Source organism: Anastrepha ludens, chromosome 4, assembly GCF_028408465.1.
Source record: "Anastrepha ludens isolate Willacy chromosome 4, idAnaLude1.1, whole genome shotgun sequence".
Lineage (NCBI taxonomy): Eukaryota > Metazoa > Arthropoda > Insecta > Diptera > Tephritidae > Anastrepha > Anastrepha ludens.
This window is the reverse complement of record NC_071500.1, coordinates 129,597,910-129,622,408: the sequence shown is the minus strand read 5'-3', so window position 1 is coordinate 129,622,408 and position 24,499 is coordinate 129,597,910. Positions and strand designations below refer to the sequence as shown.

The 24,499-nt window shown below is 35.2% G+C and overlaps 1 protein-coding gene across 2 annotated transcripts in view; it reads right to left on the bottom strand.

Moving 5' to 3' along the window:
- The window catches only part of LOC128861198 (IQ and AAA domain-containing protein 1-like), a 217,174-nt gene that overhangs the window by 106,964 nt on the left and 85,711 nt on the right, over positions 1 to 24,499 (bottom strand). For both annotated transcript variants that reach the window (XM_054099149.1, XM_054099150.1), the window contains exon 6: positions 14,506 to 14,663. In XM_054099149.1, the coding sequence (XP_053955124.1) occupies positions 14,506 to 14,663 (158 nt within the window). The remainder of the gene's footprint in view (positions 1 to 14,505; positions 14,664 to 24,499) is intronic.

Here is a 24,499-nt window from a genome sequence, read left to right as displayed (position 1 = left end):
AATAAAGATCCAGCGGCTTCGTTGGCTGGGTCATGTCGTCCGAATGGATTCAAACGCTCCGGCTTTGAAAGTATTCGATGCGGTACCAGCTGGTGGTAGCAGAGGAAGAGGAAGGCCTCCTCTGCGTTGGAAAGATCAGGTGGAGAAGGACTTGGCTTCACTTGGTGTGTCCAACTGGCGCCGGTTAGCACGAGAAAGAAACGACTGGCGCGCTTTGTTAAGCTCGGCCAAAATCGCGTAAGCGGTTATCGCGCCAATTAAGAAGAAGAAGATAATAACGATACTTATTGACATACAGCAATGTGTTTTCTGTGTTATCGATAATTATTATTACGAATGTAAGGAGAAACATAAAAAAAAAAAACTGTGTCCATAAACGTTTTATCCTCTTATTACTTATTATAAAATGTAATATTAAATATCCTGCTGCCAAAATTTTTTGCAACCTCAGTAAATTATTAGCAGCCAATTAATTGCGCAATTAAATTAGCTATTCCTTCTCCTTGTATTTACTTCATATCGTTAATAATAATTAAAGAAACCAAAAACACCGAAATATTCCACCAAAATAATTTCTATGAAGAAAAACCTCTCAAAACAGTATTGACAGCTGATTGTAGATTTTGCAGGTAATCTGCCACATGTGAACAGGTAGATTAATTTGGTGGATTTATAGGTGATTAATGCATATGTGAACGTATTATAACAGTTATATGACCAATCATATGACAATCATTGTTGGAAATATTCGAGAATGCTCAGAGCAAAGTTTCTATCACATTCTTAATGTCAATGTGAAAAAGCTGATGAAAACATTTTTATACGTGAGATTTGGCTTATTCTAAAAACTCGTTTGTTTGCTCTTTGTTCCATGTTTGTGCCATTCAGTTTTGAGTTCAGTACATTTTACAGCTTTTCTTCGAAAATGCAATCCAAGTCGATGAAACTGTGAATGGTGTTTATGGTGCTGATACTGTAACGTTCAATTTTGTTTCGTCGATTCCGTTCAGTAATTTTTGATGTTAAATAAAATGTCAATAATGTCGATAAAATAACAGAAATAATCGAAGTTGACTGGCATGTTAATAGTTGTAGCAACGCCCAGGAGCTAAAGATCGACCATAAAACAATTTTATGCAAAAATAATGGATTTCTTTTTCTCCGAACTATAAGTAATGTATGTGTAATTGGCGCTTAGATCCTTTATGGGTGTTTGGCCGACCTCCTGCTCCTATTTGTGATCTGCGTCTTGATGTTGCTCCACAATGCAGCTATTGGGTAGGCGCACATCGCCCTGGTAATGCAGGACTATGCCATGTGCGGAAGCTTAGACTGCCCGTACTATATAAAGTGTGATTTTTTAAGAGCTATAGGAAAGTTTTTCAAAAAAAAACACTCGTAAAATTCAGAAAAATGCACGAAATTTTTATTTAAATCGATAGTACAGTCCATAAAATTTAATGTTTGAAGATTATTTCATGCAAATGTTGACCGCGACTGCGCTTCAAATGGTCCATCCGCTTAGTCCAATTTTGGCATACTCTTTCCAATGTTTCGGCCGGTATCTCACATATAAATGCTTTAATGTTGTCTTCCAATGCGTTAATTGAAGTAGGCTTGTCTGAATAGACATGAGCTTTAACATAGCCCCACAAAAAATAATCTAAAGGCATTATATCGCACGATCTGGGTGACTAATTGACAGGTCCCTAACGTGAAATAAAATGTTCACCGACCTCGCCCCTCAACAAGTCCTTTGTTACGCGTGCTGTGAGACATGTGGCACCGTCTTGCTGAAACCACATGTCATGCAAGTCAAACACTTGCATTTTGGGCAAAAAAAAGTTGGATATCATTTCACGGTAGCGCTCACCATTCACAGTTACGTTACGATTCGCAGCATCTTTGAAGAAGTACGGTCCAATGATACCTCAAGCCCATAAACCGCACCAAACTGTGACTTTTTCTGGATACATTGGTAGCTCTTGCAATTTTTCTGGCTGATCTTCACTCCAAAATCGACAATTCTGCTTATTTACGTACACATTGATCCAAAAATTAACTTCGTAACTGAACACAATTTTTCGACTTTAAACTTTCTTAACAGAACACGCATTTTTATAATAAAATTCAATGATTTGCAAGCGTTGTTCGTTTGTAAGACTATTCGTGGTTAAATTATAAACCAAACTGAAGATGTTTGACGGTGAAACAAAACACGAAACGTGCGTCAGCTGTTTAAGCCAACTGTTTAAAAAGATAATAGCTAAAAAATCACCCTTTATATGTAGAAAGGCAGCTCCAAAGCAACCGCTCGATATTTTTTCCTTGGCCTAATTATCATGGTGTACATCCATTTCAGAATTTTTGACCTATAAGCACAGGATTTCTCTGATAATCGTTTGCGCACTGTGAAGCTTTAATTGCTTTGGGCATTTCTGTTTCAGTTAAGCTTGGCGTCCAGGATAAAGCCATTTCAATAGCCACTCCGTTCATATTGAAATCTCTCATTCTTGGTAAAGATCTTTTTCTGGTGAAGGGAAAGATGGCGGAGTGATCTATATTCTAACCCACCTCATCATACCATCTCTTTGTCAGGCTTACATGTATAATTATATCGCAATCGAAGCACTATCAGATTTTCTCAGATCCAGCTCCTCCAATAGCTTCTACGTCGTGGGTATCTATGCCGCCCCCAGTTATTTTCCCGAATGAATCTTGGGAATTATACCTTGACAGGTTCCCCTTTTCATGTCCAGTTGCAGGATTGCTTTTTGGCAGCACTGCCAGACGAATGCCTTTGAGAGCGTCCGAGTAATTCATGTGTTGTCGGTGGACGATGCTGGATGTGCCGCTTACATCTTGGAGTTGAATACCTGTTGCTTCTGCTTTGTAACGGGTATGGAATCCGCTGATTGTTTACTAGCTGGTTCTGGAGTTATATATATATACATATACATATACATATATAATATATATATTTATATAATTGGTGTTGCCGAGCTTCTTCTCCTAGTATATATATATATATATAATTGGCGCGTACATCCCATTCCGCTACGGCGGCCGCCTTAGGTTTTACCACACCCAAATAACGCAGGATCTATTTTACCCCGCGCTCTTCAGATCATCCTAGCCACTGAGGTGTCCGAAAGGCGCTAGAATTGTGAGTTTGATCCTCCCGCAGTCGGTCGACTCCTCAGTCTCAGAGTGTCTGAGGGTTCTGCGGCTACAGCCCGTTGTAATTGGTGACCGCTGATCCTGCCGGAAGTTGGATCGCTCTGATCGGCAACTACCAAGTATTAGACGCTATACTCCTCTGTACTGTATGGCACCTGCCTAATTGTGACAGCTATCGCAATTCGAAGCTGCCCGATAGGTGGTAAACCCGACCACTAATAGCAATTGTTTTTTTTGGAAAAATTGTCGTAGACATGAAAAAGCGTCAAAGCGAAAATAAAGGCAAAGCACACAAAATATTGCAAACATGGACGATCGAAAATACCATATGCTGGTGCAATTGTGATGACGTGCAGAATAACAAGCTCTAAATTTCTATGAAAACTAAATTAAGTCTAAGTCTTGGCTACCTTCAAATCGTCACTCAATTTTATATTGGGTAGTCGAAAAAATCTTTTCGTATTTCTAATCAAACTTCAACTCATTTTTTTATATTTATAATGAGCTTTATTAAATCAAATATGTACCATTTTGGTCGACCACCTTTTGCCATTTTTCTTCTAGAGACATTATTCCATCAGTGTAAAACTTTTGTGGTTTCTTGGCGAAAAACTGCGACAAGTAATTTTCACCAGCTTCTCTTGAAGCCAACTTTACTCCATTAAGGGAGTACTGCATTAACCGAAACAAATGGTAGTCCGATGGTGCAAGGTCAGGGCTGTATGGTGGATGCATCAAAACTTCCCAGCCAAGCTCTCCCAGTTTTTGCCGAGTCATCAAAGATGTGTGTGGCCTAGCGTTGTCCTGATGGAAGACGACGCCCTTTCTGCTGATCAGTTCTGGCCGTTTTTTTTTCGATTGCTTGCTTCAATCTCATCAGTTGTTGACAGTAAAGTGTAGAATCAATCGTTCGAGAAGGCTGGAGCAGCTCATAGTGGATGATTCCTTTCCAATCCCACCAAACACACAGCACAACCTTTCGAGGCGTCAATCCTGGCTTTGCGACCATTTGTTGAGCTTCACCACCCTTGCAGCATGATCTTTTTCGCACATTATTGTCGTATTTGATCCACTTTTTGTCTCCTGTTAACATTCGCTTCAGAAATGGTTCGATTTCATTTCGTTTCAGCAAAGAATCGCAGATGTTAATTCGGTCCATTAAATTTTTCACAGACAATTCATGTGGAACCCAAACATCGAGCTTCTTTTTGTAACCAGCCTTTTTTAAATGGTTCAAAACCGTTTGATGATGAATGTTTAGTGCCTTGACGATGTCATGGCAGCTTATGTGACGGTCCTGGTCAATCTTTTCCATAATTTCATCGACTCTTTCAACGATAGGTCGACCGGAGCGAGGTGCATCTTTCACATCGAAATTTCCAGAACGGAAGCGAGCGAACCATTGTTGTGCTACACGAACTGATACAGCATCGTCTCCGTAAACCTCACAAATTTCATTGGTGGCTTGCGTGGCATTCTTCCCTTTTTTATACAAAAATTTCAAAACATAGCGAATTTCTTCATTATTTTCACTCATTTTTGAACAGCTATAACTTTATTGCAACTTCTCCTAATTTAATTTTTTTTGGTTAAATGAAGCTTAAAATGTCACCTTTCTAACACCATATGATATGACACAATGCACTATGGGGTTTCTTTAAATTTTTTTGGCATAAATCACAAATTTAAAGATAATGACTTGAATTTTTGCAGGTGAATCACGTAGATTAAAGTAGAGTTTCGGTTTTTGCTAATTTTTTCATTCGATTACGCCTACACCTCCGCCCTGAACATGATCTGGCTCCGACTCCATGCAGTATCCCATCACTTGTTTCGAGAGAAATATTACGAATTTTCCAATGAAATTCACAGGAGATGTTGATTTCGTGCTTATTTTGCTAAAACTAGCACCAACACTATTCAGTTAATAATAGTTTTTAAGTTATTTGTTGATAAAATTTGTCTTTTACCTTCACCAAATTTTGATACAATAAGTGCACTTATCACATTTATTTTAATAAATATTCAAACTACATTAACATACACACACGTTTTTAACTCTTTTTATTGATATATACCATAAATTAACAATTTAAATTGCATTTATAACTTGCAAACACTTGACGCGCCAGCTAAATTTACAATAACTGAAAAGCATGGCTGAATGGAGTGCTACCAGAAGCAAAAAATAATAAAAAAACAAAATGCGATTGAAAACGAAGCAACATAGGAACATAATTTCCACACACTCTTTTTTGTTAGAATAATGAGGGAATGGGGGTTTACAACCTCTAAGGTGTATATATTGAGTTCATAAATATATATAAATACAATATCGATATGATTTTCGAAATACAGTTCAGCTTCACGTAAAATTCCTACGCGAAAAGGAGTACTACGCAAAAATACTGTGGATTGCCTAGCCGGAGTTGGACTGATGAGGGTTATTTTTTTGAAGCGCCCATGCGAAAAAGAGTTCTACGCAAAAATACTGTGGATTGCGTAGCCGGAGTTGGACTGATGAGGGTTATTTTTTTGAAGTGCGGCCGAAGGCCGCCTACGCAGAAGAAAGTTTTACGCAAAAATACTGTGGACAGCATAGACGATTTTTTATTCCAAATTTTCGGCTGCGGCGCTTTTTTTTCTTTTTTTTTAAATATATATATGTATATATATATACCATATATTCATAATATAGTGAAAATTTGGAATAAAAAATCGCGCGATTTTTTATTCCAAATTTTCGCCTGCGGCGCTTTTTTTTTCTTTTTTTTTTTAAATATATATATGTATATATATATATCATATATTCATAATATAGTGAAAATTTGGAATTAAAAATATATATATCATATATATATATCATATATTCAAAATGCATACAATCAAACATACTTTACTGAAAATCAAGCATTAATATATATATGTATATAAATATATACATATATCCATAAATATACCTATATATACATATATATATATATATATATATGAATAGACGTATATAATATAGAAATAATTTGTAAAATTTTGTATTTCTATTCATTTATTATCTTCTAAAATTGTTTATTTATACGATGTCTGGCAGCACTTCGGCTGGTTGTAGTAACCAAAATAGGAGGATTCTTGGTCAATTTTACAATTTTTAAACTCAAATAACTTAAAAACTATAAACCGCCGCCAAGTGAGGTTTTCACTTTTAGAAAGTAGAATTCCCCCTCTACCCCCCTTATACCCCTTTTTTTAAAAGAGGCGGGGGACCAAATGGGTATTTCCCCCATGATCTTTAGAATAATGTGTAAATTTATAGTAAATTTGTGTTTCCATATATTTCATTTATTTCGCGAATTTGTGCATTCTTAAACAATAAGTATTTATTTAAAATTAATTAAATTATTTCTTTGTTTTTATTTTAAATTTGTCTGGGTGGATAATTCCCTTCCAAAATGGCTTAGGTACATTTTTAAACTGCATATATAACTTACAAACAGCTTATTGAGACCAATAGTAACCAATATGAACTTCGTTTTCTTCTCTTTTAATATATTCTTCGTCAGAAGTAATCACATCAAGTTCAATATCTTCATCTTCGTCCTGATCTAATATACATGATCTTCTTCATCTTCTTCCTGATAATCTTTGTCATTATTTGTTAAAATATTTAAAGATGGCGATTGAGGCAGCGCGAAAACTTCTTTTGGTATGTCTTTCTTTTTATTTTTGTTTTGTCGTTCTTTTAAAAAGATAGTGGACAAAAATGGGTCCGAAGTATCTAAGGCTCTGTTAAAAACATCTGTCATATTATCCAGCCGGCTGGAGCTTGAGCTAATTTCATGCTCACAGAAAATGCTCACTAAAATTATATAGAAGTTTTTCAGTAATTGTTCTTCAACATTTAAAATTGAGGCTAATAAGGCTGCGTCAGAAAATGCCCTCCTTGCTGTATTGCCATCATTGGAGTTTCCGCTGCCGTTTGGAATAGGCTTGTCTACATTGAACCCCCTCTCCTTTAAAAGTGTCCTTTGTATTAATTGTTTTCGAGCTATTAATTGAGGTTTATCGCAATCTTTAACGTGCCACTTTTTCATCTCGACTCTATATGAAAGTTTCAACACAAACTCGAAAAAGCGGATCCAAGCATGCAAAGGGCTGATTCCATATTGAAGGGCATGTGTTTTGGCCTTGAAAACTTCTGAATTAATATCTTTAATATTAAGTAATTGTGTTGGCTTTGCTCCGCAGATGGGGCAAGACTGGCATGAGTTGGATCCCGACAATATATTTAAAACTTTCAGATCAGTTAGGGTCATTTGTCCTAAATATTCCACAAATATCTTTTTACCATTATACCCGTACATATATGATTTCAGATTTCGAATCTCAGTATTGAAGTACTCTTTTCCTGTTAGAATGAGAGCATGATTTTCCTTGATGAATTCAATCTTCAATGGCCGACAAAACCGAACTGAATGGGGTGCTTTATTGACCCAAATAATTTGATCGGTCTCATTAATCAGTTCTAAAGGAATAATTGTTGTTAGGAACAATGAATAATCAGACACATTACCATGGTCTTGAAAACGCTGCTTGTACATATTGTGCCCGGTCGAACCATCATATCAATACCTGAAAATTAACTTGCAATGTGTCACGTTTGGAAGTATACGTTGTATATGTTGCATTTGAAGGATGCGCGTAGTTGTATGGTCCAAAAGTTGTTGTAAAGGAACTTGAGCCTTATCTTCAAAATATTGAATGCCGTCTGGTCTTAGCTTTAATTTGGAACTAGACAAATCCTTATAGGGTGGATATATATCATAACCATGTATTTTTGCATTTTGTTTTATATTATTATATTGCTCTTTTGTAAATCCGTTTTCTAACAAAAATGCTAAAGCACTGTCAGCTGACATTTGTAGGGGCTCAGACGAACAAAGTTTCCTTTTCATTTTACAAATATCTTTGCTTTTTGCAGCAGCTTTTAAAACAGCAACCATATCTTTATCTTCTGATTTTTTAGCTGAAACTGTAGCAGCATGTAAAAGCAAGGGTAACGAGTTTTCGTGTTCTTGCGAAAGTTCTTTTGCAAACTTCCATTTAAGTCGGGAGCTAGCATTCTCGTAGTCCACTTTTGGATGACCAACTTTATTTTCGGATACACGATTAATTTCGGTGTTGATTACTAGGCTTTTATCAAGCCATTCTGAATGTTTTTTTCTAAATCTTGACATAACTCGATGACAATGGGGCCAGTGTTTTTCAAAATATTTGACAAACCCTGGTACTTTTTTATTAATTTGGGTTACCTTAGATTCATTCAGACTTTCACCAATTTATTTTAATATATGCTGCTTAACTGCGACCTCTGCCCGATTATTTTTGATATAAATATCTAGCAGCTCTACATTTCCGAACGTATATCCCTCTGTAAAAGGCGATTTTATCAAAAAGGGGCAAATTTATGCAAACAAAGTTAGTTACATATTATTGTGGACGTTTTAGTAAGTAACTCTACATTTAAAACTCTGATTACTTCTGTGCGCCTTGGAAGTTCTATTATACGAAATGCACCTATACTTGTTAAGACTAATTTAAATAATACATGTGAATAAAACACGATATACAAAATCTAAACCACACATAATTGAAAAAATGTTACTAAACTATAATCTTATATACCTGGACTATGCCTTCCATCCTTTAAATTTAGATTCTTTGTTTTATTTGGATAACTCGAGCAATCAAACTTTTTTCAATGTATTCCACCAAACTGTGCACAAAGCGAACACGATAATCAGCTGACTTTGAAGGCATACCGTTCAATCAGTGTGACCGTAAAAAACTTTAACGACTAATTTCTCAACTAATTAGGGTATGGTAAAAACAAAAATAAAGCTTATTTTGAAATACAGGATACATCTATGACCGTATTTTGACTTTTTCGACTACCAATATTATACCAAATAGAATTTTAAAGCTGAAATCTTTATATATAAAAATGAATGTTTGTCTGTATGTCACCGATGAACTCAAAAATTACTGGACAGATTATTATAAAAATTGGTATATAGTTTTCCACGGAGAAGGTTTGTAGAATATGTTCATTGATGCCACATACTTCTGCCCCGTTCAACCGATATTAGCAGTCAAAAACATCTATGTCAATACCATCAACTTCACCATTCAGCATGGAATACCCAGTGAAACGACAACATATAAGTCCATCGATACTGTGGAGAATCAAGACGAGGTTGTCAACTATCCAACTAGGCATGCCGCCGCACGTTCTTACATTGAAAATTGGCGTACACATAATTCTTCTTCGAAACATAAATACACCACGACTTTGCAACGGAACCAGACTCTCAGTCAAGAAAATGATGAACAATGTTATCGAGGCAACAATTTTGACTGGAAAATTAAAAGGTGAAGACGTACTGTTGCCACGTATCCCAATGATCCCGACAGATATGCCACTCGAATTCAAACGTTTACAGTTCCCGGTGCGACTTTCTTTCGCAATGACTATTAACAAAGCACAAGGACAATCGTTACAAGTGTGTGGATTAAATTTGGAGAATACATGCTTCTCCCATGGACAGCTCTATGTGGCTTGCTCACGTGTCGCAAAACCTTCTGAATTATTCGTCTACGCACCAGATGGAAAAACAAGAAATATTGTGTATCCCACAGAACTTCAATAAACATCAAATTGAAACTAAACTTTGTAATGTCACATTTTTTTCGAAATAAACAAAATCAATAAAACGGTTTAGAATGAATTGAGTATTTGTGTACTGATTTTTCTTTAAAGTTATTTTTCTTAAATTTATTTAAGTTGTTGGCGTAGCAACGCGCACCGGGTAGAGCTAGTTATAAAGGATGGTTAAGTTTTAAGGGCCGGTGTTGATGTTGAATAAAATACAATTTTTTTTATCTTTTTAGCACTTCTCTTTACTATGATAATACTGGTATAGCTCAATTACGCATGGAATAAAACATCGGCCAAATGGCCGTCGCGGCCTCGGCAGCACACCTCCATCCGACGGTCCAAATTTTCGATTACGCTGAGACATTATTGAAGTTCTATGCCGTTAATGTGCCGAATTATCTCATTCTTTAGCTCTGGAGTTATTGCTGGCTTATCGACGTACACCTTTTATTTCAAATAACCTCAAAGAAAGAAGTCCAACGGTGTCAAATCACATGCTCTTGGCGGCCAATTGACATCGGCGTGACGTGAGATTATTCGGTCATCAAATTTTTAGCGCAAAAGAGACATTGTTTCGTTAGCTGTGTGACAAGTGGCACCGTCTTGTTGAAACCACATATCGTCCACATCAATATAAAAAAAGTTCGTTTTCATCTCACAATAGCGAACACTATTCACAGTAACTGTCTGACCGGCCTCATTTTGGAAAAAATACGGCTCAATGATGTCGCCGCCCATAAACCGCACCAAACAGTCACTCTTTGTGGGTGCATTGGTTTTTCGGCAATCACTCTTGGATTATCATTCGCCCCAAATGCGGCAATTCTGCTTATTGACGAATCCACTGAGGGGAAAATGTGCCTCATCACTAAAGATGATTTTCTTCGAAAATTGGTCATTCATTGATGGCATTCCCTGCCACCACTCTGACCATTACTCGATTATGTATCTTTCCATGGTTCAAATTGAGTTAGTCTGAAATTGAAAAATGTCAAATGAAATGCAGAAAAAACTTGACGTTTAGGTGTGGTTCACATTCAACATCGACCCTTGAAATTCAACCACCCTTTATAATAAAAAACCAATTTTAAAAAACCGAACATCTTCACATTGCAAATATTTTCGTGCGATGATTTATTACTTCGACTTTTGGCGTTGAAAAACAGTTAGCCATTGTGAAATACTGGTACAACGAGTTCCAACGTTGCCGTCGATCCTTGCAGGATGAATTTCGTGAATACCGTCAAAAAACGGTTGTTGTGTCAGAAGCAATCGATTGATAACGCAAGATTGTCATGTGACATATCGCAAACTAATCGCGCATTAGTGGAATCAGCATGCGTTCGATATTGCTTGAACATTTGGTCATCAATAAGATTTGTTCTCGTTGGATACCGCATAATTTGGCAATTGCCCAAAGAAAGAGCTCAAGTCGATTGATGTAAAGAAATGTTGAAGAACTTCAGCCGCGGTGATTCAAAGCATGTCTATGATATAGAAATAGGTAACGAATCTTGGATCTTTGCATATGGGTGTTCTAAGACGAGCTTAGTCCAACAAAAGTTTTTCGCAAAAGAAGCACCTCAAAGCAAATGATCGCCTTTTTTTTAGAAAATCAGGGCATGTCAGAGCTGTACCACTAAAGAAACTTAAAGTAGTTAATTCTGCGGGGTGCATAAACATTTGATTGACGGAAGTTTTCGGAGATCTCAATTTCTTTACATTGGCTTGTGCATCCATTGAATTTTTGCGTGGCGTCTAATCTCAATATTAAGTTCTCTGTATCTTGTTTGATCCTTATTTTTGTAGGTTGTTGTTGTATTTCATCTGTCTTGCTTTTAGTTTCATATACTTGTATTCCTTTTCTGCGCAAGTATAAGGAATAATGCCATAAGATGGTCTCATAATCTTTCTGCGTCTTCAGCGTAAGAATTTAACCTGATGTTAAAGAGCTCGTCATTGATTTTGGTTGTCCACTCACTTTTAACGATTTCGTCTTCTTTTAATTTTATTAGATCTAGTAGTTTTGTTTTATTTTAATCACAGATAGTTTTACAGAAATTTTCGCAAGTAATAAATTATAATCTGATGGGACATCTACCCCTGGGTAAGTTGTAACTTTATAAACAGACGATCCCAATATTTTGTTAGCTATCCTGATGTGATTTCTATGTGTATAACCTTCGCGCTAGTAAATGGAACCTTTTATTTGAGATTTTCATATTATGTTCTTGACAAAATTGAACAAGTCTGTCGCCTCTTTCGTTTCTTTCACCTATGTCAAAATTTCCAACAATACAATCCATAAAACCTTCTTTCTTTTTATCTGTCGTACGCGCATATATGATACTTGAATTATATTAATAATGAGTGGATTCGCATTAATTTTTAATAAAAGTGTTCTATCTTTTTTAGGAATGAGCCCTATGACATTAGCTATTTCTTTCTTAACGATGATGCCAACGCCATTTCTATGGTTAGTATTTTGATTTCCCGAATAGAAAATTTTTGTATTCACTGATTTAAATTCACCGCAGTCCGGCCAGTATTTATCGTTTAGAAGCATTCCATGGTTCGTACGGGACAGATCGTACGAATTTTTACAGTTTACAACCTTAATTATAGACAAACCATAACTTTTTAAAACGAGTTATTTAGTGCACTTATACTGTGTGGTAGTTTTCTAAACGAAACCTATAAACGTGCTTTAAAATATTCGCATATCTTTGCAAAATCAAAAAAAAATTATATGTTCTTACGGGACAGCTCCAGTCTACCACTACTCTGAGTTATAGTGAATTAAGTGAAATTTCAGCGAAACTAATAATATTAACGAGAAAACGAAAATTACATTTGATTGTGATTGTATTAGAGTTTATTAACACAACAAAAACATTTAAAACATATTTAGTTTAAATGACTTATAGTGTAAAAATGCAAATGTTCGTACGGGACAAATTGTGTTCGTACGGGACGCGTACGAAATTCATCTCTTAAATTTTGATTTTAACGTTCTCTAAAGGGAAAATTTGATGCTGTTGTTATCTTGAGCATGGCTTTTACATGTAACTTCGCGCCCATTTGCTAATATTTCGTGAAATTTGGATATTCCGGGTATAGGCTTGGACGATTCCCAGGGACGAACATCCCGAATTTTGTCAGCTATTTCGGATGCAGAAATATAAAAAATGGATGTTGAAGGAACTAATGTGGCAGCAACTTCTGCGAAATCATTCGCGTTTTGGATTACAGTATTGCTTCCTTGGCTACGGGCTTTTTGATTTTTATATTGCCACCGGCTCCGTCTACAACTCCCTTACCATGGGAAGTGGCAAAATACTTCCATTCAAATTGTTTGCTATATCTTTCAGAGAGATAGGTATACCAATAACGAGACCATATAACGATTTTTGAATTCATAAGAAGGACCATCACTCCATATAACTTCTTTAATTCTTTCGCCATAATCTGCTGCAAAAATTTTATTATACAAATATGTCACGAAGGCGAATATACTGCCTTTATCTTTTTGCTTTGTATCAGAGCATATCACAAAAGTTTTACATTGTGCCATGAAAAATGAAGCAGCGGTAAAAAGAGTAACACTTTCCCTGCTCCATAAAGCTGACTGCACCTCGTTTTGATATGCGCAAGAATAAGACATAGCAAAATCAATTTGAAGTATTCTTGCATGTTCATTATTTTTATCGCTTTGGAATGCTTGTGCTGTACTCTTTTTATATTTATGTGATACATGACATATGGTTTTCGTGTAACTCTCCACAACTGATTTCTTCTGTCTTCAGTTTTACTCGTTGATCGTCTCCTTTTTTCCATTGCTTATAAATTATATTTTTTCCTGGGTCATAAGGTATTTTTTGTTGTAAAAAAAGATACTTCAAACTGAAGTCAAGTAAAAGGTCGATGTTTATAATGAAGATTGATATATTTTAAATACATTAACACTAATATAATCATCCGGAAATACAATTTGTTCGGCGGTCGAAATTTACCATTTTCCATGGAATGCTCCTTAAATTAATTATTTAAATATAGACATCCTTGAAGTCTATATGCTTGAAGTCTATATTTAATCGATTAATTTCTGAAAGTTTGTTGGTTAGTTTTCCAGCCTCATAGAGACTGCGGACGTTCCAGGTATCAATATTGAGATGTTTGTTTGTTTTACCTCCGGGGATTCTTATCACCATATATTTGCCGGAGACTAAGGGCCGTTGTTGTGGTTGTACTTTCATTATTTGTTCAATTGCATGGGTAATAGGCACTCCAGGGGTTTCCCGTTGCCCCCTGAAGAGTTTGACAGTTTTCCCATCTGTTTGTGCAGCCGCTCATTCTAAGTTAGTCACCTACTGTTCGGTCTTCCTTCATTTCTAACGAACAATTACATACTGAAATTCTGAAATTATCTCTAATATGTGACTGCCTTCGGCAGTGCCAGTACCTTTTTATAGTTCAGAAATGCTTTAATACATTTGTACATTCATATATGTACATATACACCTATTCATTTACATAAATATCTTATTATATCGGCAACTAAACGGTAGTCACACATAAGCCGACATGTTGTAGTTTTTTGCATCATAACTTACCAGTTTCAAAAGCTATAATTTGTGAAAGTAATTTTTTTCCGTTATTCAAAGGTCCTGCCAAACAAAGTGATTTGGGTTTATCCACAGCAAATTCTCCCAAGCCAAGCATACATTCTTGAACAACCATTTTAATATCAGCTTTAGCCGGGCCCAAGGTACTGAAATACAATTTTTCAAATTTCAATGTAAGTACAATTCAAATGACATTTTTTCGAAATTAACTTTTTTATACAAATTTGTTTTAAACTCAAAAAACCGTCGCCTGTTAAAATATCACGAATCGTCGACGCTTGCATTATTGCGTTAACGAAAAAATAACTCAATGGTAACAATAAATGCAATAAAAGCAAGAACACCAAAACTAGAACTTTTATTGAAATTCAGATTTAGCCATAAATTTGAATTTAAAAAAGGTCTGAATAAAACTTGTTGTATATATGTAGTAAGAACACACATGTTTTGTTTTAAAAAAATAAACAAAAATATTTTCTAATAAAGCTCTTTCACGTTAAAGTAAACAACTCCGCCTGTGGGAATGGCAAAAGCAGCAGAGTATCGAGCGGCAGCGGCTACATTTAGATATATGTAAGTAGGGTAGAAATAATTAAGAAGTTCAGTTTGTTAATAGCAGCTCAATAAAGGAGCATAGCTCCCCAAAAAATTATTTCTTTTTTACTCTTTCCCAGAGTAAAGAGTTTAACTGGCGCCCGAGCAGGGACCAGCACGCGCAAAGTTCTCAAAGCCCGAAAATCAAAAAGTACGGCTACGCGAAACGTCGTGAGTGATAAACTAGATCAAAAAGTGAAAAAAACGACAAATAGCGTGAGACGAAGTGGAAAAGCAGTGACGCCGAAGGACCCCAGTACAAAAGGAAAAGGAAGTTACCAAAGAGCCCAATAACATCCACATGCAGCACTGGACATCAATGTAAGATTACTTTTAAGATATTTCTAACAAATTAATTAATTACAAAAAAATATTGTTAAATAAAAATTAGTTTTTTTGTTTTAAAGGAGTGAAAAGAATATTCGTCAAATTTGAATAAAAGAGTGGAAAAATATATTTTGTAAAATTTGAGGAAAAAAATAGATATTTTTAAAGAATTAAAGAGTGAAAAGAATATTTTGTAAAATTTGAATTTCTTAAAGAATAAAAGAGTGAAAAAAATGTTTTGTAAAATTTGAGGAAAAGAAAAATAGTTATTTTTAAAGAATTAAAGAGTGAAATGAATATTTTGTAAAATTTGAATTTCTTAAACAATAAAAGAGTGGAAAAAAACATATTTTGTAAAATTTGAGGAAAGAAAAAATAGATATTTTTAAAGAATTAAAGACTGAAAAGAATATTTTGGAAAATTTTGAGAAAAGAAAAAAATAGATTTTTAATACTGAAGAAAAAGTTAAAAAGTAGAAAAAAAAAATTTGTAGAATTTGGAAAAAATATATTTTTTTTTTTTAAATTTAACAAAAATAGAAAATGCCAGGGATCGCAGACGAATTAGTAGAGCAATTAAATCAGCTCAGGACAGATTATGGAGATTCTAACCCAGACAACCCGTCCACCTCCAACCATACTGGTATCGAAAGAATTGTGAGAGAAGTACTTAAAAATATGAGTACTCCAAAACTTAGGAATTTTATTAAATGTGACCGAATTAGACAGAATCCCGGACATGGTAAAATGTCTTAGGGAACTCTCCGGACGAACAGGAGAATTCAGCTCCTGGCGAAAAAGGGTAGATAGGATTTTTAAAGCCTACGAGGAGTTGAAAGACACCTAGGTACTTTGCCATCTTGCATACTATACGGTACAAAATTATTGGCGATGCCGATACCGCCTTAGAATCTTATAGCACTCCTCTGGACTGGACACAGATACCAAAAATGTCTGATGATGCACTACTCAGTCAAAAGAGACATTGGTACACTCGAATACCAAATGACCACTTTGGCGCAACGACACGACGACATACCAACATTTTACCAAAAAATGTACAAACACCTATCCCTGATCCTGGACAAAATATCTTGTCTAGACTTGAGTGACGAGTCCATTAGAGCCATGACAAACTCATACAGACATAAAGCTTTTGACACTTTCATCCGCGGACTTAACGGAGATTTACCTAGGCACCTCAGTATTCGCGAGCCAAACACTTTACCACAAGCATGGCATTTGTGTCAGAAATTGGACAATATATCCTTCCGCATGAACCACGCGCATACGGTGAATAGATCTTTTAATAACACGCCTTTACGTCCTCTTCGGCATACTATGAACCACTATAACAACCGACCTTTCTATCCCGAATCAACTTATTTCGCAACGCCCATGACGAATTTGACACCAAGGCAACAAACAACCAATCGACAACCAAGTAAATATCTACAGAACTCGTTCGCACCACAAACTTTTCGGCCTCACCAATCATTTGCTCAAACGAACCGATATAACTATCCCCAATACAATCAAGGATTTCGAACAAATGGAATAGGATATAATTATCAAGCAAACCAAGCTAATAGGCCCAATTTACCACCAAAACCACCTGTCCCTATGGACGTGGACCTGTTAATAACCAAAATAACTTCGTAGCAAAACGTCCCCTCTCGACCCAACGAGCAAATCCACCTAATAAATTGTAAAGAACATATCACACCTATACGGTAGCTCCAGATATAAACAATTACCAAATACAGGCAGATCCCAATCAAATATTTAGAAACAGTTATTATTCAAATAATTACGAAGGACAACAGGAAAGACCAATGGAGAACAATATTATTTAACTTTATGACAGAGGATAGGCAGAAAAATTATGAAAACACATTTTCCTGCTGAAGTGCAGTCCAAAATAAGCAACATAATTAAGAGATGTCCTAGCCTTCCACACTCGTGAAAGGTGAAATCCGCACCACAAGTGACACACCCGTCTATTGCAAACCTTATCCTTACCCAATGGCGCTTAAGGAAAAAATCGAACGACAAATGGAAGAACTTCTTGATGATAGTATAATTAGAAGATCAAAATCTCCTTACAACTCATCCGTTTGGATCGTTGACAAAAAGACAGATGCATCCGGAAAAAATAAATACCGAATGGTGATCGATTATCGAAAACTCAAAGCAATCACCATTCCCGACAAATACCCTATACCAGAAATTAACGAGGTCCTAGCAAACCTCAGAAATAATAAACTGTTTACGGTTATCGACCTTAAAAGAACTACAATATGGGTAAGGCTTTCTCAAGTGGGCCGCAAAATTACCAAACTGAATATTTTGCGATGAAATTCAGCCAGCACTGAGTTCTATCATCCAGAAGCACACTCAGAAAATTTTGTTCCAAAATTCTAAATAGTTTTTTTTTTATTAGCTATCAATGTTTTTTGCAGCGATTGAATAATTATCACATTTCTCGTAAAGTAAGTATCCGATTACAATTGCAGATTGATAAAGGATGATATTTTCCAAATACGTTATCTTTGATCTGAAACTTGATGTTTTGTTGTTGCAAATATTTTTTTAATAAACAATTTAAAATTTAACTAATTTCTGCGCCTCTGGGATGAAAATTTTTTAAGGATATTTACGTAATAAACATCTGTGCATTTATGTATGGAAGAAAATGCGTGCAATTCGAAAAGGATAGATTAAAATTAATTTTTTTGTGCCAGGATGCGCGCTCCGACTTGCGCGGAGATGCGGACTCGGGCGCTCCCGCGACTCGCACGAACACGTAAACGGCGGCTCGCGGGCGGCTTGCGAGAAACCGTGTTTTGGACACGTCTCAACGCGATATGCTTCCGGAAGATCAGTTTTGCCGACATTGTCATTAGTTGTGCCTAGTCTCCTTCCGACTGCTGTGGTGATGTGTTATACTGGTGGGGATTTCGATGATAATAAAAACTGTGATATTGGCCCCTATTATGAGTTGCATTCGATCTTCGATATTCGTTGGTTGTCGAAGATCGAATGTCAATTTGGTATTATGAGCGGTGCAACGCTGTCGAAATTTTCGTTGTATACCGAATTTAGAGTCGAATGCAATTTTGCTTTCGATTGTGTAGCGTATTGTGGGAAAACTTGCTAAAATGTAAGTTGTTTGCGATTATTTATTGTTTTATAGTAACCAAATAATAAATATATACTAATTTTGTTAATATTATGCAGGTCGAAAGTCGTGAGTTCCAAACAGCAATTAGAAAGGCTAGTTGCATTAATGGAAGAGAATCCACAATTCGCAAAAGGGATTTCCACCAAAGTACAAGCAGCAAAAAATTGGGAGGAATTTACAACGGAGCTGAATTGCTTCGGACCACCAGTTAGAACGGCAGCAAAATGGATTAAGGTTAATAATGGTTTTTTTTTCTGATGTTTATAGAAATACATTTTTATTTTCCCTTGGCAGGTATGGGCTGAAATACGTAGAGGAACTGAAATACGTATTTTTTTCGAATGACGAATAATTGAGTAAAGAAAATTTATAACAAAAATAAAACAGAAACTGTGGCGTACAGGTTTCTATTTAATACTTTTTAGATTTTTCTATAATACTCTAAGAATTTCATTTCTTATGTTTTCTGCTTCTCCGTTATTTGGCTCCACTTCAATATCTTCAGCATCATCGTTGAGGGTCTCATCGGATAACTCTTCATCCGGAAGTTGAACATTATAAGACAAGCAAATGTTGTGCAAAGCTGCACACACATTAATAATTCTGTTGCTTTTTTTTGGAGAATAGTGAAGAGCTCTTGGCTCGGATGCACTGCTGCAACTGGTTTTCTGTACTGGACAGTAGGTTCATAAATGCCTCTTTCGATAATCTAAAGTTCTTTAAAAAACTGTAAGGAAATTTCTGTAATATTAAGTACGCCAACACATTTTGAAAATACTAGACTTACTCAGTGGAAGCCATTTCTAGGGGATTGGATGCGCCCCTCAGCTGTTTTCTACACCTAGCTAGTTCCACTAATCTTTCATCGACCGATGAATCGTCGAACCACAACTCCGTTGTACTCATTTTCACAAAAAATACTTTTTTTAACTTTTAAAAATGTTCTTAGCAAAGAATTTCAACACATTTCTTTTATTTTGATTTGCTGTATCAGCTGAGAAAAAATTATCTATTGATGCTTTCCATTTCAATTCAACCGGGCTATTCGGGTCATGTTCTTCGATTTCGATGTAACTTAAATATGTTGCTCTCTGGTCAAAATAATGAGATACGTATTTTTTTGTTCGCCCAAAAAAATTTCTTTTCAAGAGTTATCGGCAATTTTGTTTTTCGCCTCAAACTCGATTTTTTTTAATTATATAAGAAAAACAATTTTTTAAATGGCCATAACTTAGTCAAAAATGAACCGATTTTAATAATTCTGGGTTCAAAATGATCGTAATTACTTACACGAGCGACTTCATGCAGAAAGAATTGCAAAAAAGTAGTTGAAAATGTTTTATTTTGCGAAAAACAAAAAGAGCGAAACAGGGTTTTTACTCAAAAACAACTCATTTTAGCTACTAGGCATTCAGCTCAATTAGAGTTTGAGATGTCCTTTTGATTTGGAAAAAGTTATAAAAAAAAAAAAATATACTTTTTGAAATATTGAATTTCGAAAAAATTTCAATTTTTTTTCTTTTTTGCTAAATAAAAAATTTTGAACTACTTCTTTGCAATTGTTTCTACATGAATAAGCTTGTGTAAGTAATTACGATCATTTTGAACCCAGAATTATTAAAATCGGTTCATATTTGACTAAGTTATGGCCATTTAAAAAAATTTTTTTCTTATATAATTAAAAAAAATTGAGTTTGAGCCGAAAACCAAAATTGCCGATAACTCTTGAAAAAAAATTTTTTCGGGCGAACAAAAAAATACGTGTCTAATTATTTTGACCAGAGAGCAACATATTTGAGTTACATCGAAATCGAAGAACATGACCCGGATAGCCCGGTTGAATTGAAATGGAAAGCATCTATTGTAAATGCGTCGAGCGATCGAAATTCACAATAGTCCTATTCTTCAACGAATGAGCACCATAATATCAAATGAAAATTCGTTCGATCAGCACTTTCGACTATAGTCGAAGATCGAATGTTGCTCATAATAAGGGCCATTATGTAAATCACGTACGTTAGGTTGTACAAAACTAAGTGTGTATATATGTATATGTATATATATATTATATATATATAATTGGCGCGTACACCCTTTTTGGGGATTTGGCCGAGCTCCTCCTCCTATTTGTGGTGTGCGTCTTGATATTGTTCCACAAATGGAGGGACCTACAGTTTCAAGCCGACTTCGAACGGCAGATATTTTTATGAGGAAATACACTCGGAGGTTTGCCATTGCCTGCCGACGGGCGACCGCTATTAGAAAAATGGTTTTCTTAATATAATTTTGTTGTTTCACCGAGATTCAAACCAACGTTCTCATTATAAATTAATTAATTAATTAATCACACATTCTGTTTACAGATGTTCTTTGCAAGTAAAAAACGAACCGTTCAAAACCTGAGTAAAGATTTGGTTGCTGTTTTAAAACATGATTTTCTCGCAAAATCACAAGCACAGTATCTCGTCGATATTAAAAAGAATGGGATTGAAAAAGAATACGTCGTTTGCCTTGATTTCTCCGATATTTTCCCATGTCGTGTTCAAAATTCTGTGCAATCAGAATACTGGAACACAACGCAGGCAACAATACATCCTTACGTTGTGCATTACAAAGAAAACGGCGTAGAACAGCATAAGAATTTTGTGATAATTTCTGAAGCATTGGAACATGACAGTTCCGCAGTCAATTTGTTCAATTCTAAATTGGTTCAATATTTGATTAAACCGTGCGATAAACGAAATATGAAGAAAATCTATTATTTTTTCGACGTGGTGATCTCACAGTACAAAAACAAGTACAATTTTATAAATTTACTATTTCACAAGAAGGATTTTGGCATCGATGCCGAGTGGCACTTTTTTGCCTCTGCACATGGGAAAGGTGCCTGCGATGGTATCGGTGGTGCTATAAAGAGATATGCGTACCATGCAAGTTTGCGAGATAAAATCCCGGTGAAAATTACGGGACCGAAACAGTTGTATGATTAGGCAAAAGTCAATTCTAAGAAAATTAATTTTGATTACTGTAATAAACAAGAACATGAAGTAAGTTGAAAAAGCGCTATTCCAAAGCGCAAACTTTGAAAAATACGAGGCGGTTCCATTCTTTTATTCCAAAAGATAAAAATTCCATCGAGTGCAAAATATTTTCAGCCCACGATCAATCTAAAATTATACCCATTATGTAAAAACAAACTACATGAAAAGTGTGAAAAGCGTGAATGATTTTAATTTTTTCTCGAAATAACAAATAAATATGCGATATCGGTATATTATACATAATATACAGTGTATAACTTTCTATATCTGTTTCACTTTTTGTGTCCGTCCGTGAATTGTTGTTGTTTTTCAGCGAGAACTTTTAAGGGATTTTCCTGACTGAACTTACAATGTATAGATCTGATATGTAACACAAACATGAGTAATAAAGAAGTATATATGAAACCTTGAAACATTTTGAAATTAACAGTTTCAGTTACGTATACGTTGGGTATAACGTCTATTGGCGTAACTGAAACTGTTAATTTCAAAATGTCATAACTTTTTTTTTAAAAATCGTACAATAATTTAAAAAAATGGGTTTTAAAGCTAAAGAGTTGTACTATGCGACCTTTTCGTCGAAAATTGAAAAAAAAAAATTTCTATCCCAAAAAAAATTATCAAAAATGGCTAAAATGGCCATTTTTTGACCTTTTAGGCTTCATTTACCAAAAATCCTGACGTGATGGAGCATTTTGAAGGTCAGATTCGTTTTCAGCGCATAAAAAACTACAAGAAACAAGTACAGCCATTCTAGAAACTGAAAAAAGTTAAATTTCGCAGGCCTGTGTTATCATTACGCATTTCCACGTCAGTCAAAGCGCAAATACTGTCATACGTAAATTATCTATATGGTCAATCTTTAAAAACAACTAAGCACCACTAATGGCAAAGTCGGCAAAACTGATCTTCCGGAAGCAAATCGCGTTGAGACGTGTCTAAAACACGGTTTTTCGAAAGCCGCCCGCAACTCGCGGCAGCGCCCGAGTCCGCATCTCCGCGCAAGTTGGAGCGCATCCTGGCACAAAAAAAATTAATTGTAATCAGTCCTTTCCGAATTGCACGCATTTTCTTCCATACATAAATGCACAGATGTTTATTACGTAAATATCCTTCAAAATTTTTCATCCCAGAGGCGCAGAAATTAGTTAAATTTTAAATTGTTTATTAAAAAAATATTTGCAACAACAAAACATCAAGTTTCAGATCAAAGATAACGTATTTGGAAAATATCATCCTTTATCAATCTGCAGTTGTAATCGGATACTTACTTTACGAGAAATGTGATAATTATTCAATCGCTGCAAAAAACATTGATAGCTAATAAAAAACAAAAACTATTTAGAATTTTGGAACAAAATTTTCTGAGTGTGCTTCTGGATGATAGAACTCAGTGCTGGCTGAATTTCATCGCAAAATATTCACTTTGGTAATTTTGTGGACCGCTTGAGAAAGCCTTACCCACATGCAAGTACCTTGAAAGAATATATGCGTATAAATATGTATGTATATACATTAGGGTGGCCGTTATTCATGTGGAAAAAAAAAACACCTTTATTTTTTGCGGGACACCTTCTAGGTAAGTAAGGTTGCCTAAAAAACTGCAAATTATGAAATCTTAAGCCAATCGAAAAATTTAGAGGTTCCGACTACAGCCTAAAGTTAAAAATAAAGAAAAAACTATGTTCGTTTCTAAGATATAATGTTTTCATAGTAATCTAAATATTAAAAAAAGTAAACAAATATTATGTCTCAATAACAATTTTTTGTTGGTTTTTTCACATTTAATATTAACGGCTCATGTTTATACACTTAAATCGTATTTGAAAAAACTCCATGTATGTGGCGTTATAAAATCTGACAATTGTTTTTTCACAAATGTCCCAACATTAGTCACTTTCAATTGTATACGTTTGCGTGGTTCGACATCGCAATCCACAGAAAGATTTAGATTTTTCACCATTCTTCCTTTCTCCGTTTTAGGGATATTTTTGTCAAAGAATGCAAACGCAATGCTTTCATCTGATAGATACCATAAATGATTACATATCTTGCCAATAACTGCAGTTGATAGCTTTTGTCCATCTTTTGATAATGATAAATCTCTAGCAGAAATGTTAAATCTTGATTGGATGCTTCAGCAGCAGCAGTGGAACAAAACCGTACTTTAACGTATACGCGTACTATAAGAATACATACTATATATCGCGTAAACTCTGTTCTTCACGTACTGTTAACTTAAATTCGTTTCTAAAAATTTACATTTTCAAAGAATAAATAGCTTTGGACATCCAACGTGCGTGATACATAGGTCCACGCAGACGGAAACCAACTTTTTCTTTCGATAAAGTTCCAGAAAAGATTAAAGCAAGCTGTAATAACTCCTCGTAATCGTCTCGTGCATGATATCTTGATAATTCATTCGTACAGAATTCGACCATTTCGGATTTCACATAATTTAGCTGGTTTGCCACAAAATCATTCTCTATACCCGCCTTGTAATTAGTTTTATCCATTTCATTCCACTTGGTCTTAAATCTTTCAAATATTGGAACGTTCACACCACTTATTAACACACTTTTATTAGCTCGGGTTGTATGTATGTATGTATTAGGGTGTCCGTTATTTACCAACTTGATTATTTTTTTTGCGACGCCCCCTAAACTTTTAGTTTTCCGTCTAAGAAAAATTAGTACAGTAATAATTTTGATTTTTGATTTTGATTTTGATCTGAGAATATCTATTCTGTGTCAAGGCCAATGCTGGCCTTTCTTTGGACATATAGTCGGTAAAGAAGAAATTAAATATGACACAATTAAATCGGACTATAAATCAC